The sequence below is a fragment of the Harpia harpyja genome, chromosome 3 (genome assembly GCF_026419915.1).
Source record: "Harpia harpyja isolate bHarHar1 chromosome 3, bHarHar1 primary haplotype, whole genome shotgun sequence".
NCBI lineage: Eukaryota > Metazoa > Chordata > Aves > Accipitriformes > Accipitridae > Harpia > Harpia harpyja.
In genome coordinates, this window is record NC_068942.1 from 47,069,602 (window position 1) to 47,083,878 (window position 14,277).

General features: G+C 42.8%; 2 protein-coding genes across 2 annotated transcripts in view; one reads left to right on the top strand and one right to left on the bottom strand.

Annotated features, from left to right (window-relative positions):
* Positions 1–1,505: 1,505 nt before the first annotated feature.
* Positions 1,506–14,277, bottom strand: part of CHRM5 (cholinergic receptor muscarinic 5) — a 55,204-nt gene continuing 42,432 nt past the window's right edge. Inside the window, exon 2 of the mRNA XM_052782460.1 lies at positions 1,506–7,023. Coding sequence (XP_052638420.1) covers positions 5,352–6,938 — 1,587 coding nt within the window. The 5' untranslated portion in view covers positions 6,939–7,023 and the 3' untranslated portion in view covers positions 1,506–5,351. The remainder of the gene's footprint in view (positions 7,024–14,277) is intronic.
* AVEN (apoptosis and caspase activation inhibitor) overlaps positions 12,539–14,277 on the top strand; it is a 102,668-nt gene continuing 100,929 nt past the window's right edge. Inside the window, exon 1 of the mRNA XM_052782461.1 lies at positions 12,539–12,876. Coding sequence (XP_052638421.1) covers positions 12,625–12,876 — 252 coding nt within the window. The 5' untranslated portion in view covers positions 12,539–12,624. The remainder of the gene's footprint in view (positions 12,877–14,277) is intronic.

Here is a 14,277-nt window from a genome sequence, read left to right on the forward strand (position 1 = left end):
AATTGCAAATCTAAGGAGGCCTTATGTATGGCACAGAGTAAAAACAACTGTCTGACGTCCACTATGTCTAGATGGCTGCCTCATGTAAGGAGTAAAAGATATTCCAGTTTATATCTTGGCATAGTAATCCAGGAATTCAGTAAAAATCCCCAAACTTCAGAGGTCTATTGAAACAGGAGGCACCAGCGACCAGGGTCTGGAGAAGTACTTGTTGAGAAGAAAACTTTTGAAGGATTTTAAATATCTGGTGGTTTGAGGAAGGCTGACTTGTTTGATATATCAGCAGATACATGAATAAACTAATGGCATTTAGTAGCTAATGGCATGAGTATTGAGTAAAAGGCAGTGGTTTTCCTGAGTGTAATGAAAACTGAAGTTCCTAATCTGATACATAGACCAGCAGTACCTATTAAACCTGAAGATTTACCAAGATGGAAAAAAACAATTGCAACACCATCCCTTTCTGAAACCACTCATAGTCATAGTTTATCTCTAGTTTTACAACACAATGCAATCAATTTTTTTCTTCCACTAGATATGGATATGGGGTAACTATTAATAAAATCATAAACAAGAAGTTTAATTGAATGATCAATTTTTAAGGTTTTACGACACCTAGTTGTCAATTGTGTGTGGAAGAAAACCTTAGTCAGTGCAAAAGGCAGCAATGGAGATTTGGGATGACCACATAAGAAATAAATGGCCTCTTTCTGATTTGGTAGAAGGAAAACCAAGTATTTAAGTGCAAAGACACAGTATCCCTTTTTGGAGTTCAGGTTTGGAAGGGCATTTCAAAATGGAGAAGCGACTGACCACCCAGTGGCTGTGGGAGCATTTCAGGAGCTGATGGAGCCCTTGGAGTCCCCAAGGCAAACACTGGAGCCTTTCAAAGGGAGGTTCTGACCTGTAATGGTCTGTAGCTCATAAAAGTAGTGAATGTGGGGTGTTGGGATTTTTTTTTTTAAAAACCTTTCTGTAATATCAAAAAGAAGTAAGCAGTATGGAGGTTTTTGGGCAGAGTCCTTTCCAAGAGAGGGGCACCTAGATGCACATGTCACAGCAAATGGTAACTCCAGCTTGATTGTTGTATACAACTGAGGAAACAGGTATTTGTTTCTCACCACGCCCAAGTGATTCCTTCATATTATTTCTATCTCTATAGAAAGCAAAGAAAATTAATTTCAGAGGAAAGTTACACCATTCAGTTTGTTTGTTTGTTTTCCTAGAGCAAAGAATCCAGAGAAGGCAGAAGTACGTATGTCCCCTAAAAATTACAGAGTAACTTTAAAGAAGAAGCATCCAAAAATTCTCCTTCAGTGTGAAGATTTTGGGAATCCCAAACTATGAAGGTGTGATTTGGAAACTGTTTCTTACCGCAAGTAAAGAAGCATCTTACAAAATTCTATTCAAAATCCAGAATCTGAAAAAAGTCCACAGGTATTCAATTCGGTTTCAAACTGGGTATCCAGTTTCATAACAATTGCGTTCTACGAGAAAGCAGCATCTTCCAGACTGATATGGGATTCTTTAATTGTTGTAATGACTTCTCATTTAAATTTAACATACTTTCCACATCCTAGTGAACATTTTTATTCCTTCAGGTATGTGACTATCCTTAGCTACATTTGCATTAGGATTTATCAGTTAGTTTGACATGTTCAGGTCATCTATCAAACATGACAAGGAGGCAATGTCACAGATTTCTGAGAAAAGCCCTATGTGGGAGATAAATGATCAGAATAATTAAATTAGAGATGACGACTTTTCATGAGACTTAGCTCTAAAACTGGAACAATATCTAAAGGGTGATAAAGAAGTACAGTTAAGGATTTTGTTTGACGTGCATCACTGTCTCTGGATCTAGACTCATCAAGTCCATATATTCCAGTGCAGGTCTCATGGGTACAGTAGAGATGAGGAACAAAAATTCACATATAAAAATTACTTTCAACAATTAATAGCAGTTACTAATTGACATGCATAGTTTAGTAGGATAACCATGATTAGCAATTGAATTATATAATTAATGGCAAAATATTTTACAGGTTCTTACAGTATTTCCTCTATAACCCTTTTGATTTCATCCTTCCTCAATTCAACAGGATTTTTTCTATAAAGGAAACCCCTGCATTTATGTTCTATCTTTACTTTCTGTCTTTTGCCAAGCTCTTCACTCTGTGCTAAGTAGTCACAGAAAGTGCACAACACTAGCTAGGTGTTCTATACCCATTCAAAAATCCTGGGAACTCTTCCAAGTGTTTATCTACAAACAAATTATATTTACAGGAAATGAATGTTACTTGATAATTTATGGGGATCCAGAATGTACAGGGAGGCTGGTATGTATGAAAAGGGAGAGACAAAAATTATACTCCCTGTCTGTGGGAAAATTAAAAAATATTAAAGTGTACTGGGTCTCTGAAAAGCTTAGTTAGGGATATACATACACTATATATCTATATATATGTATGTGTATGTAATTATGTATAAATAAAATGTAATTTTACGAAAAAAGATCTTTTCACCAGTCCATGACCATGACCATAATCGATTATAGCATTGGTAAAAGGTTCATTAAAAAGACAGAAATACAGATAACAAGATTGTTCTACACTGTGAAAGTCCCACAACACTTTTTAAATGTACAAAATATAATTTGAAAAGAAAATATAATTAAGTACTAACTAATCCTCTGATGAGGATCATGTTTTTCTTTTTGTGGTTTTGATTTTTTAGAGAATAAACATCCTACCTAACAATAAAGCAGCACACACCTTTTTATATAGTTCTAGGTATTTACAATGTACCCATATTTGACCATGTAACGTGTCACACGGTGAAGTGCTAGCAGCATAGTTTGAGCACATATTTCACAATTACATTGAACCAACATTGTTGCATTCATCACCATGTATTCTAATACATTTACTGAGCACAGAGTCCATAAACATTTACAGAACACTCTTGTTCAACAGAAGCCAAAACCGACAAAAAATATCCCATTTAATTTCAGCAGAAGCCAATGCTTTACTTTAGCAACAACACTGCAGCTAGCAGGAAATGTTACTACCTCATAAATTTTGCATTTAACTACAGCTTGTGCCACAGAGGGACACATTCATTTGCTAAAAATCAAACACAGTTTACTGAATGTCTGATCCAATGTAATATAAAATAAACCCACTATAATAACCAACTTGTACGTAGTTACTGTACACAGGAAAAGCTCTGGATAGTGACAGAGGAAAGTTGATGAAAGGGTCTTTATAAAGACCCATACTTTCCTTTACTAAGCAATCATATGCTAATGCACAAAAAATAATAGGCACAGTATGGTGTGTTACAAAATCAATCATGTGAATTTAGAGAACATATTTTTATATTACTACACTGCTAATCTTTCACTGACACAATTTTCCCCTCTGGAGATTGGGGATAAAAAATATTAATTACTTCTGCTGTGGTTGTTGACATGGAGGACTTATTTATCTGTAGGGAAACATTTTGATGGTATGATAATTTAATAAATTATATGAACAATTTCACTGAGAGCAATGGTACATTCAGGATGACTAATACAATCCCTGAAATGTGCAACTGGGTCATGTCACTACTGCAATGTCCCACTAAAGCGCATAGTAGATATAATATGAAGATTGGCCCAAACTAATATTCCAGAGCATCTCACCCTGAATTTTGGTAGAAAGACTAGAACTGAATCTGAACTTTGTGGACATGGAGATCTTTCCCATTTACTGATAAACATTTTCTTACTTTAGGACTTCATTCCTTATGACTTCTGTTGCCACTAACTTGTGGCCTTTTCTGAGGCTTCGTGTTTGTTCCCACCACAAGGAGCTGGGTCACCAGCTCTGTTCCAATGGCCTTCTGCTGAAGGCAGCCCCTCGCTTATGCACGCACTTGGTCAATGCTGCAGGACTCCTGCCAATCTAACACAGACATCAGACAGGCACATGCAGTTCAACCCTGCCACAGAAGTGTCCTCACCACAGCCCCAAAACCCCAGCAAACCTCAGCTAGTGGCCAGAGTCTCAGCTCATTGTGACCAGGCCAGTGCAGCCCAGTCCCAGAAGCCACAGCTGTCAGAGGGGTTGATTCCAGCCCCCAGTACTGTAGCAGATATGGTTCTGCTGGACCAAAAGATAGTGACTGGAGATAACTTATGTTTCCAAACACCTCATGTTGACTAGTATTTGTAAAGCTATTTAAAGATTAAAAGTGCTATGAAAGTGCAAAGTGTCCTTAATAGTTTTATAGAAATATTCAAAAATTACTTAAAAAATCTTTCTTCTTTCAGAGATGCTGATTCTGTCACTGTTTATAATAATCTCATAATATATAGGTAAATGCACAGGGCACCAATACATATTTTTCTCTTCTTCTGCATCATTTCATCAGTAACGGAAACTTCTGGGGCAAGGGGAAGCGCAACAAAGGAGACTGCAAAAAAGACTTTCCTTGTGTTGCAAAGTAGATAGACTACATCCATTATGCTTTACAGTCAGTTCTGATTTGTACTATTGTCAATATCACATAAAATTTTAAAATTTCCTTCAGAGGCATTGGGAAAGGGAGAAGTTTGGAGGTATCTGCTAACCATCACTATTTTTTACAGATGACAGTGACTTGCATGATGGAACTGAGACTGGGACAGGCTTCTTCATATACAAATACATTACCTGTTTCCTCCACTATGAGCCCTTCCTATGTCTCCACAGAAGTCACCCTTAAAGTGGAAATTTTCTCAGTATTACATTCTCCTATAATATGTGTGTTCATTTGGAGTATTATGAATCTCCCTAACTGTTTAGTATTGGGGATGACAGCACTTCCCCCTTTAAATAGTCCTTGTTTCATTCCAACAGCAGGTGGAAAATTCTCAAAACAGAAGTAGTACAAGCTCCATTGCTTGGTACACCGAACACTAAATAGACAGTACACTAGAAAGGAACTATAGGAAGAAACAGATCTGCACTACAGGGAGATAGACTGAGTGATCTAACCTGATGACTGGATGGCCATCCCACTCTAATTTCTAGTGGTTTATAATTTACTCTACATATTCTTAGGCTGAAAGAAAGGACAGAAGACCCTAAACGTAATAACTTTAATGCAGATCTACTGCATAATCAAAACCACGCTGTGTTGCTCACAGCAGCCACTGACTTCTTTATCCCAAGCACACTACTTTCATGCAAAATTTTACTTTTCTGCAGAATTTTTTTAACCCCTAGACATATAAAGCAACAGCTTTGAAAAGACAGAATTACAGTCAATTAACCAGGTTACGTCAATATCTATTTTCCCCCTTATCCCCTACATAAGAGCAATTATGGCAGTCTGGTATTGCCCTGCCAGTATAGTTTCTCTTCCACTTTTTTCTTTTTCCACTGGCAGAAAAGCAGCATCTTAAAAGTTTTCCTGAAAGTTTTGTTACAGAGGGCATAACAAATGGGGTTAACAGTGCTGTTCACATAGCATAGCCAATATCCAAGGTGCCACAGTGTCAAGGGAATGCAGTCAGAGCAGAATGTGGAGACCAAAACCATGATATTGTAGGGAGTCCATGTGATGATAAAAGCCAAAAGAATGGCACTTAAAGTCTGTGCTGCTTTGCGTTCCTTTATAAGAACCATCCGTTTCCTTTTGGTGATTTGGTTATTTATATTTGGATCCATGCTTTTGATGGAAGGATCCTTTGACAGAGCAGCAGAACAAGGAGTTATTTTTACTTTACGGCAACAATTGTTGGCTTCCTGGGTGCCATCAGCCTTAACCACCAACCGGAATTTATAGGCCACACATTTTTTACTTTTTTGTACATGGCCTTTGGCCGGTGACAAAAAGTATTTCTGGTTCTCAAAATCATTTTCTTCAGGTTGGTCTTTGACAACAACATCCGTACTCTCATTAAACTCTTCTGCCTTACCTTTAGATGGACTTTTGTCAGTTACTTGGAAAACTGAATCAGTGGCAAGTTTATCCTCCTCTTCTGAAGATGTGTAGCTGCTGCAGGTGGTTAACTGGTCAGCCTTAGCCCAGTCATTACAAGTACTCCCTGCCTGAGAGGCTTTCACAGTAGCTGACGTACTTCGACTAGATGAAGACCAGGAAGCCTGACACCTCTCTCTTTTGACTAAGTTTTGTTGCCTGCAACTGAAGCAAGACTTCAGGAGAACTTTCTGAGGCTTTATCATCTCAAACTCTGCCACAGACTCTGAACCCTGCAGTTCAGCAAGGTCCTTGGTACGTTTCTCTGTCTCTTTATAGATGCGGCAATACAGAATGGTCATCACGGACACTGGGATGTAAAAAGCAGCAATTGCAGTACCAAAGGTGATAATAGGCTCATATAAAAATTGTATCTGGCACTCTTCAGGTGGTACTGTTCTTTCACCCACAAAATACTGCCAGCACAAGATTACGGGTGCCCACAACACGAAGGAAATTAGCCAAGCCAGACCAATCATGATGCCAGCTCTTTTGGGCGTGCGTTTGGCCCTGTAAGTTAAAGGCCTTGTGATGGAAAAATACCTGTCAAAACTGATGACTAGGAGGTTCATTACTGAGGCGTTGCTAGCTACATAGTCCAGTGCTAGCCACAGGTCACAGGCAAGGCTTCCAAGAGACCAATGGCCTATGAGTATATAGGACGTATAAAGGTTCATAGAAAATATTCCAATGATGAGATCTGCACAGGCAAGGCTGAGCAAGTAATAATTGTTGACAGTTTTGAGCTGACTGTTAACCTTGAAGGATATCATTACAAGAATATTTCCCACTATGGTTATTAAGCTTACAATTGCAGTTACAGTGGCAATAGTAATGACTTCCCAGAGGCTATGCCCTTCTAACTGCTTATGGTTGATGGATGAACTGTTTACAACAGTAGAATTGCTGAATAAATTTACTTCCATTCTTGTTCTTGGTGTATTGTCATCAGGATCTTAGCACTGTTGCATATTGCCTTCTGTACTCAAAAATATTCTTTTGGAGACAGCTCTAAAGATCAAAGGGAAAAACAGAAAAAGAAAGCAGCTCATTAAGTAGCACAGACTTCCATTAGAGTTGCCATAAACCACTTCTAAAACAATCTATCAAATTATTTGTGTTCTCTTTTTGCATTTTGACTATTGTTTCTACCATTGTGAACTTAACTAAAACACATAAATGTACATTTTAGGACAATGTACTCTGGCATCTTATGAAATTTCTAAATGCAATCAAAACAACTATTGTTTCTTAAGGCAGTCAATCACGCCAGGTCTTATATTTTGAATACCTTAGGAGACACTCCACATATTCTTAGATAGACATTTAAAGTTTTGCAGTGCAGTAAGACAGTGAGTCACTGTGGTGTTTCCTACAGTACTATGTAGAAGGTGTCAAGATTTCACAAATTATCTTTGGAAAATTTGGAGAAGTCACCAACATCAGAAAAGAGAGTAGGAGGAAACTGAGAATGCACAGGGAGTTAGGAACCACGCTGGCATGGTGGCAGTGGGAAACAATTAGGTGTTAGAAGTGGTTGGGGCAACTGAGGGGGAATCTTTGCATTAAGGAAGCAGGCAAAGCCAAGAAGATGTTTTTGGAAAAGTAAGTTGGGCAGAAAAGACTTTTCTCTATTTAGAGATCTTGGGCCAGAGGAGATTGATTGGGTGAGGTGTGGAAGTGCAGTTTGGGTAGTTTGGGTGAGTGAATAGTAGGGTTGAGGATAGAAAGGAGTAAACTGAAGAGGAAGCAGCAATAGATGACCACAGTGACAAACAATGCAACAAAACCAATTTAATACTTGCATAAGCAGTGAGAGGTAGAAATGGCACCACTGTCACTCTGTTAATGCGTACATGCTTCTGATGCCCATCCCTTCCTACATTCTTCACTGCTGTTTTCTTGTCCCATTGAATGCATGCCTGAATCAGGCAATTTGGTTCTTTCACAGATATCTGCTGTTTTTTGAGTCATTCTATCACATCAGATGATGCTAATCACTTGTTTGATGCTTAATCTTGCAAGACTGTGTAATTTTGGAATAGTCAAACAGTAGTTAGTTTTCTGAGTCAGATAAATTATTAGCAGTTTTTTTGTTGGGCATCTAGCCAGTATAAAACCGGTAAGACAATCCCCTTTTTTCAAAGCAGACACAGGTTCAGCTAAAATTATCACATAAATCACCTTTTAAGGTCCAACTCTAAGTCTTCAGGATTCTCTCTGCAGCAGATCTCTATTATTTGGTCCTCCCTAACCATCCACACCACTCCTCTGTGTTTTCATCTTTCATCCTAACTGTCAGAACATTATTTTCTTTGGTCTTGGCAAGTGTCTTTTATTAACTGCAAGCTTTCACAGCTTATCCCTTTCCCACATGTCATCATCTATCTTTTGTACCAAGTAGTTGGGTCCTGTCTCTCATCAGCTGAATACATCAATATTTTATAGCCACTTGCTGAATTTTCAGAAAAGCATCTTTTTTCTTTCATTGTCCTCTTATTTGCTTTCATTGTTTCCTTCACTTTTGTCCCAGGTCTCCTAAATATCCACAGAAGTGTATCATCTTTCTTCTTCAAACCCTCCCTAATGATTATCTCTTGTTGTGATGAAATTCGATAGTGGTAAGTTTCCTGGTGTACTGAGACCACTGTCTATCCTACTACCCAAAATGGTTCTCCTCCCTCTGTGTGTCTCTGTCATCTCCTGTCTTACATTTAGATGTTTGTGCATCTGTATTCTGTTTATACACAACGTATATTGAACCTAATTCAACAGGATTCTAGTTCATGTATAGGCCTTGCAGCCTAATAATAATCATAATATATGCATGTTGACCATCTGTACGCTTGGCCCTCTACAGCCTCCAGAGCCAGTCTAGCAGTCAAGAACAGCTCAAGTGCCACAGCAGTCCTAACGAGCTCCATGCAAGGAAAGAAATTTCATCCTGGCTCTGCATTCTGCAAAGACTTCCCACAAGTCAGAACTGTCCTGATGGCTGGGTGCGCTGGCTTTACAAATCTTTACACAACCTTGAAATGTAGGAACTCATTTAATGTGAAACAAAGGTGTGTGGAGCAGCTGCATGGCTGTGATAGGTAGCTGAGCTGTGAGAGATTAATCTGTGTGTCTCTGCTACCTCATGTGGCTTATGCTGCTTTTTCTGTGGACAGTCAGCACAGCTGTTCTGCATGTCAACAGCTCTGTGTGATTAAATTTTTAAGCATGGCAGTGCAGCAATGGGTTAAGTGTGGCAATGTCAGGGGGCAGCAGGGGCCAGCTGCTCTGCAAGGGAAGGTGAGCCATGGGTGGAGCATGATACCAAGGCAGGTGGGAGCAGAGACATCACCAAGAAGCAGCAGGATATGGAGCAGCACATTTAGCACATTTGGTTTATGATCAGGGCCAGAGACAGTAATCAGGGTCAGACGTAGTCCGGTGATTGCACAGCAAGTCCATAGTGATAACGCAGGTCTGAGACCAAGCCAGGAAGCCCAGCCAGCAGGTCCAAGTCAGGATCAGAGTCAGGATCAAGGAGGTAGGAGACCAGGTGTAGATGTAGCTGCCACCCAGCTGCGATGTAGCACAGGCAAGGGCCAGCGGTACAGCCTCAGCTTAAAAGCAGTTCCCAAGGGAAAGGAGAGGGAGGCCCTCACTTCTAGCTTTCTTCACAACAGGTCTTACCAGCAGAGCAGCTGACCTTGGACTTAGCCAGCTAAACTCTAACATAGGCAACGGCACTCCTAGAATGGGGCTGCGCTCCGGGCCTTGACAGCTAATGTACCTGAAACACTGCCAGGGCTCAAGACTTTTTTGCAAGTTGCAAGATTTCAGCAAACGCTAGAGATGGTCTTAAAAAGGCACGAGCTATGAATGTCAGGCACATGGATAAACATCTACTAACTTCTACATTTGCCTAACACTGGGGGTTGAGCGGCCACTTAGGATGATTATAGGAGATTGTTCGAACTTTCTGCCTTTTTTTGCCAGATGACACTTTTCTCAGAAGAGGGGAGACTAGAAATTGCCTAGGTGCTGTGGCCTGTAATGCTTTGTCTTTTGCCATAGGTAGCAAGTGTGTGTCCCTCTTAGGTCACTTACTCTCCCTAACATTAGGATTTAGGAGGAAAGACTGCTGAAGCTACCCCATGTGGATTGCAGACTTCAGAGCAACAGGAGAAGCAGAAATTGTCCTGACACAATTGTTGTTGGTTTGAACTGACATGGGCGGGAGGAACACTGGTAATATGGTATAGAAACTATAATTAATTTCTAAATAAAAAGCACTCTTATTATCATCATGAAAAGCCTTCCCTCCCTAATGGGTTGTTTTACTGTGATGCCCACAAAAATTGACAGTAGCTAAGCTGCTAGTATGCAAAGATCTCTTCTTGGCACGTTGACCATTCGTGTCATCTCTTCATACTCTGTCATCTTTTGTCTCATCGGTCTGTGTTAACACTTTGCAGTGTTACCTTTTGTTCTCTATTTGTGTATCACTCAAGGCAATAATGCCTGTGAGTACGACTTCTGTGTGCTATGGTAACATAATTGATATTAATTGTCTATCATAAGAGATAATAATAATAGGGAGATCAAAATTAAATTACAAAATCAAAATGCACAGGTACAGTATCATGACTTTGCTATCTGTCTCATAATTATTGATGCATGAACTTCACGCTTGTGAGTTGTGATGGTGTTTGCTATTTGTTGCCAAATATTAGTTATATTTTTTCAATCTAGCTGTAAGTATTAATTAATGTGAGTTGTTAAATTTATACATATAGTCAGCTTACAGTTATCTGCAGGCAGATTGTTGGTGTCACAGATTAATTGCACCACAGATGCAGGCACAGCTTGAGTTTGCCAGGTTTTATTAGCTCTAGCTCAGCACTGGGTCTGCCAGACCTGTGCTGGCCGCACAAGGAATCGTTCAGGTATCTTTGCAATGTGCTTGCCAGTGCTGCTCCCTGTTACTCGATTTATTTGCTTGTGTTGCACTGGAGTCATGCTAAGCTAATTTACTGATTTGCTGCACGCTATGCCCCAGAACTAAGCAGCCCTTACCACAGGTAGTAGTGCAGAGACACTACAGCCCATGATTTCACAGTATGGGATTTTTGGTCACATTTTGCTGTAAGGACTACTGGGTTTAAAAACCCTGCCAAACCAGATTGATGTTTTAATGTGTGTTGTCAAATGACAGCCTGCGTGCTCAAGAGCGATGAGGCAAGCCTGCTGTTAGGGAACTGGTGAACTTTCCTGAGGACAGCACGGGTGCCTGCCTAGTTCAAGCAGAGCAGGACAAACCAGCCTAGCTCTACATCACAAAGCTGTTCCCATGTCCCTGCTCTGTGTCCTCAGGGCAAGATGCTCCTAAAGAGGCTGCAGAGTCACCTCATGCGTTTCACGTAGCGCAGGCTTGTGTGCCACACCCCATCAGCTGGGACTTGTTGCTTTTTCCCTCATTTGCTACAGAAAGCTAACTTTGGGTCCTGCACTTGAGTCACAACAACCCCATGCAACACTACAGGCTTGGGGAAGAGTGACTGGAAAGCTGCCCGGCAGAAAAGGACCTGGGGGTGGGTGTTGATCGACAGCCAGCTGAATATGAGCCAGCAGTGTGCCCAGGTGGCCAAGAAGGCCAATCGCATCCTAGCCTGTATCAGGAACAGTGTGGCCAGCAGGAACAGGGAGGTGGTTGTTCCCCTGTACTCGGCACTGGTGAGGCTGCACCTCAAATACTGTGTTCAGTTTTGGGCTCCTCACCACAGAAAAGACATTGAGTTGCTGGAGTGTGTCCAGAGAAGGGCAACCAAGTTGGTGAGGGGCCTGGAGCACAAGTCTTATGAGGAGCAGCTGAGGGAACTGGGGTTGTTTAGTCTGGAGAAAAGGAGGCTGAGGGGAGACGTTATTGCTCTCTACAACTACCTGAAGGGGGGCTGTAGCAAGGTGGGTGCTGGTCTCTTCTCCTAAGTAACAAGCGATAGGATGAGAGGAAACAGCCTCAAGTTGCGGCAGAGGAGGTTCAGATTGGCTATTAGGAAAAATTTCTTCACCGAAAGGGTTGTCAAGCATTGGAACAGGCTGCCTAGGGAAGTGGTGGAGTCCCCATCCCTGTGAGGTGTTTAAAAGAGGTGTAGATGTGGTGCTTAGGGACATGGTTTAGCGGTGGACTGGGCAGTGTTACGTTTACGGTTGGACTCAATGATCTTAAAGGTCTTTTCCGCCCTAAATGATTCTATGATTCGTATGGCTTTAGTTAGGAGCGCTCTTTTCTAAACATTGAATGCATTTTGTTTGAAATACATGTGGGAAGCTATTTGTTTTTCACTCCTTGCTCGTCGACGTTTGCAGAGGGGACATGGGCAAACGCTCCCCAGGCGCCTGCCAGGGGCTCGCCTCAGGAGGAGCGGGGCAGGCCGGGCCCGCTGCCGTGCTTTGGCCCGGCCGCGCGCCAGCCGCAGGCAGGGGGAGCTGCTGAGGGCGCGGGCGCCGCCATTTCCCTCGCTCGCCCTCCCTGGGCGGCCTCTTTCCGGGAGTAGGCGGGGACCGGCGCGGCACAGGCCGGCCCGGCCGCAGGCGGCGCGGGGTAGGGGCGCCTGAGCAGCCATGCAGTCTGAGCGGGGCGGCAGCCGGCCCCGCAGGGAAGGTGGCCGGCACGGCCGCCGGCGGCCCGGCGGCGCGGAGAGGGCGGCCGAGGCGGCGACCGACGGAAGCTGCGGGGACGGCCGCGGAGGAGGCGGGGGCCGTGGAAGAGGCGGCGCTCGCGGGCAGCGAGGAGGCGGAGGCGGGGGCCGGGGCAGGCGAGAGCCTCGAAGTCGCGGGGCAGCGGCGGCGCCCGCCGCTCAGCGCCACCGGCGGGTAAGCAGGAGGAGAGCCCGCCCGCCGCGGGTGCGGGGGAAGGCGGAGCTGAGCGCGGCGGGGCCCGCGGGCGGCCGTCGGGGTGGGGGCACAACCCTTCCCTCTCCTCCCCTGCTCCTCCCTGAGGCGGAGCCAGGCTGGCAGCCGCCGCCAGCGGCCTCTCCCGGGAGTTTGAGGTGGCGGGGAAGGGGTGCGGGGCGGCGGGCTTGCTAGCGTTACCTTCCTGGTCAGCTCGGCACCTGCAGCCGCCCTCTGCCCCCCTCTTCCTCCCCTGATGCAGCGGCAGCCAGCACCTACGTGCTCTAGTGGAAACAGAGAGAGGGATTTTCTGGCCGAAATGCGTTTACAGTTTTGTGCTGAAAAATACTAGTCTCGGTTGAAAAACGCATCTGAAAAATACATTCCTGTTTGCAAGTAGAGATGAAGAATTGCTGAATATTTTTGGCACAGTTGATTAGAAGTTGAAATGAGTGTGTGACTTGTCCAGCCTGTGGTACTAGCAATGAAGACGTGGTAGCGTAGCTCGTCTTACAGAATTGGTATTTGTGGTTCACTGGAACACGTATTTGTCATTAATGCAAATTGATGGCTGTGCTTTGACCAATTATAAAGTGCTTTATCAGATTAAAAGCAGCACAGACGTGCCTAAGTGTACCACAACTACACTTTCAGTTTCCTGTGGAGATGTTAAAATGCTTTCTACAGCCCACCATGGTATGAGATCAACACTGTGCCTTTAAAAACAGTTTCCATTTATAAATGTTTTGACAGTACTAGGTTCAGATTGTCTTGCTTCCGTTAGCGTTGTTGCAACATAGAAATCATGGTTGTCCCTGGATTGGCAAAAAGATTACAGTGACGACCTAATACTGATTGGTGTTGGCAGTGCTGGGAGTCCTGATGTAGATGGACCAGCTGCTATCCCATTTTCAGCATCACGTTGATTAGATTCACTTTGACTTCTATGATGCTGTGGCTTCGGTTGGACCCAGCCAGTGTTTTATCTATATTAGAACTCCCATGGTTGCTGGTGGATTTAAAAAATGTAAAATATTCATCCCTCTTGTCATTGTATTTAGGTACATTTTAGCACTTGTGTTTTGGGAGATAAAAGATGCAGCTGGATTGGAGCTGTTACCTAGAGGGTTGGTTGGTAATTTCACTTGTAAGCGATATAAATTGCTGAGTTCATACTGATGTGTGCAGATGGGTTTGGATTCTGGATGTGAAACAGTAGTGCTCCCTTATAAGCCACAGAGGCGTAGGGGGAAAATTCAGCACCTGTATTAGCTGAGGAAACTTCCGTCCTGGACTGATTTTTTGGAAGTCATTCTCAACCATTTCGTACTAAGTTGAAGTATATTTATACCTGTCTTCTCTCTGGTACTGTTGACCCAGCAG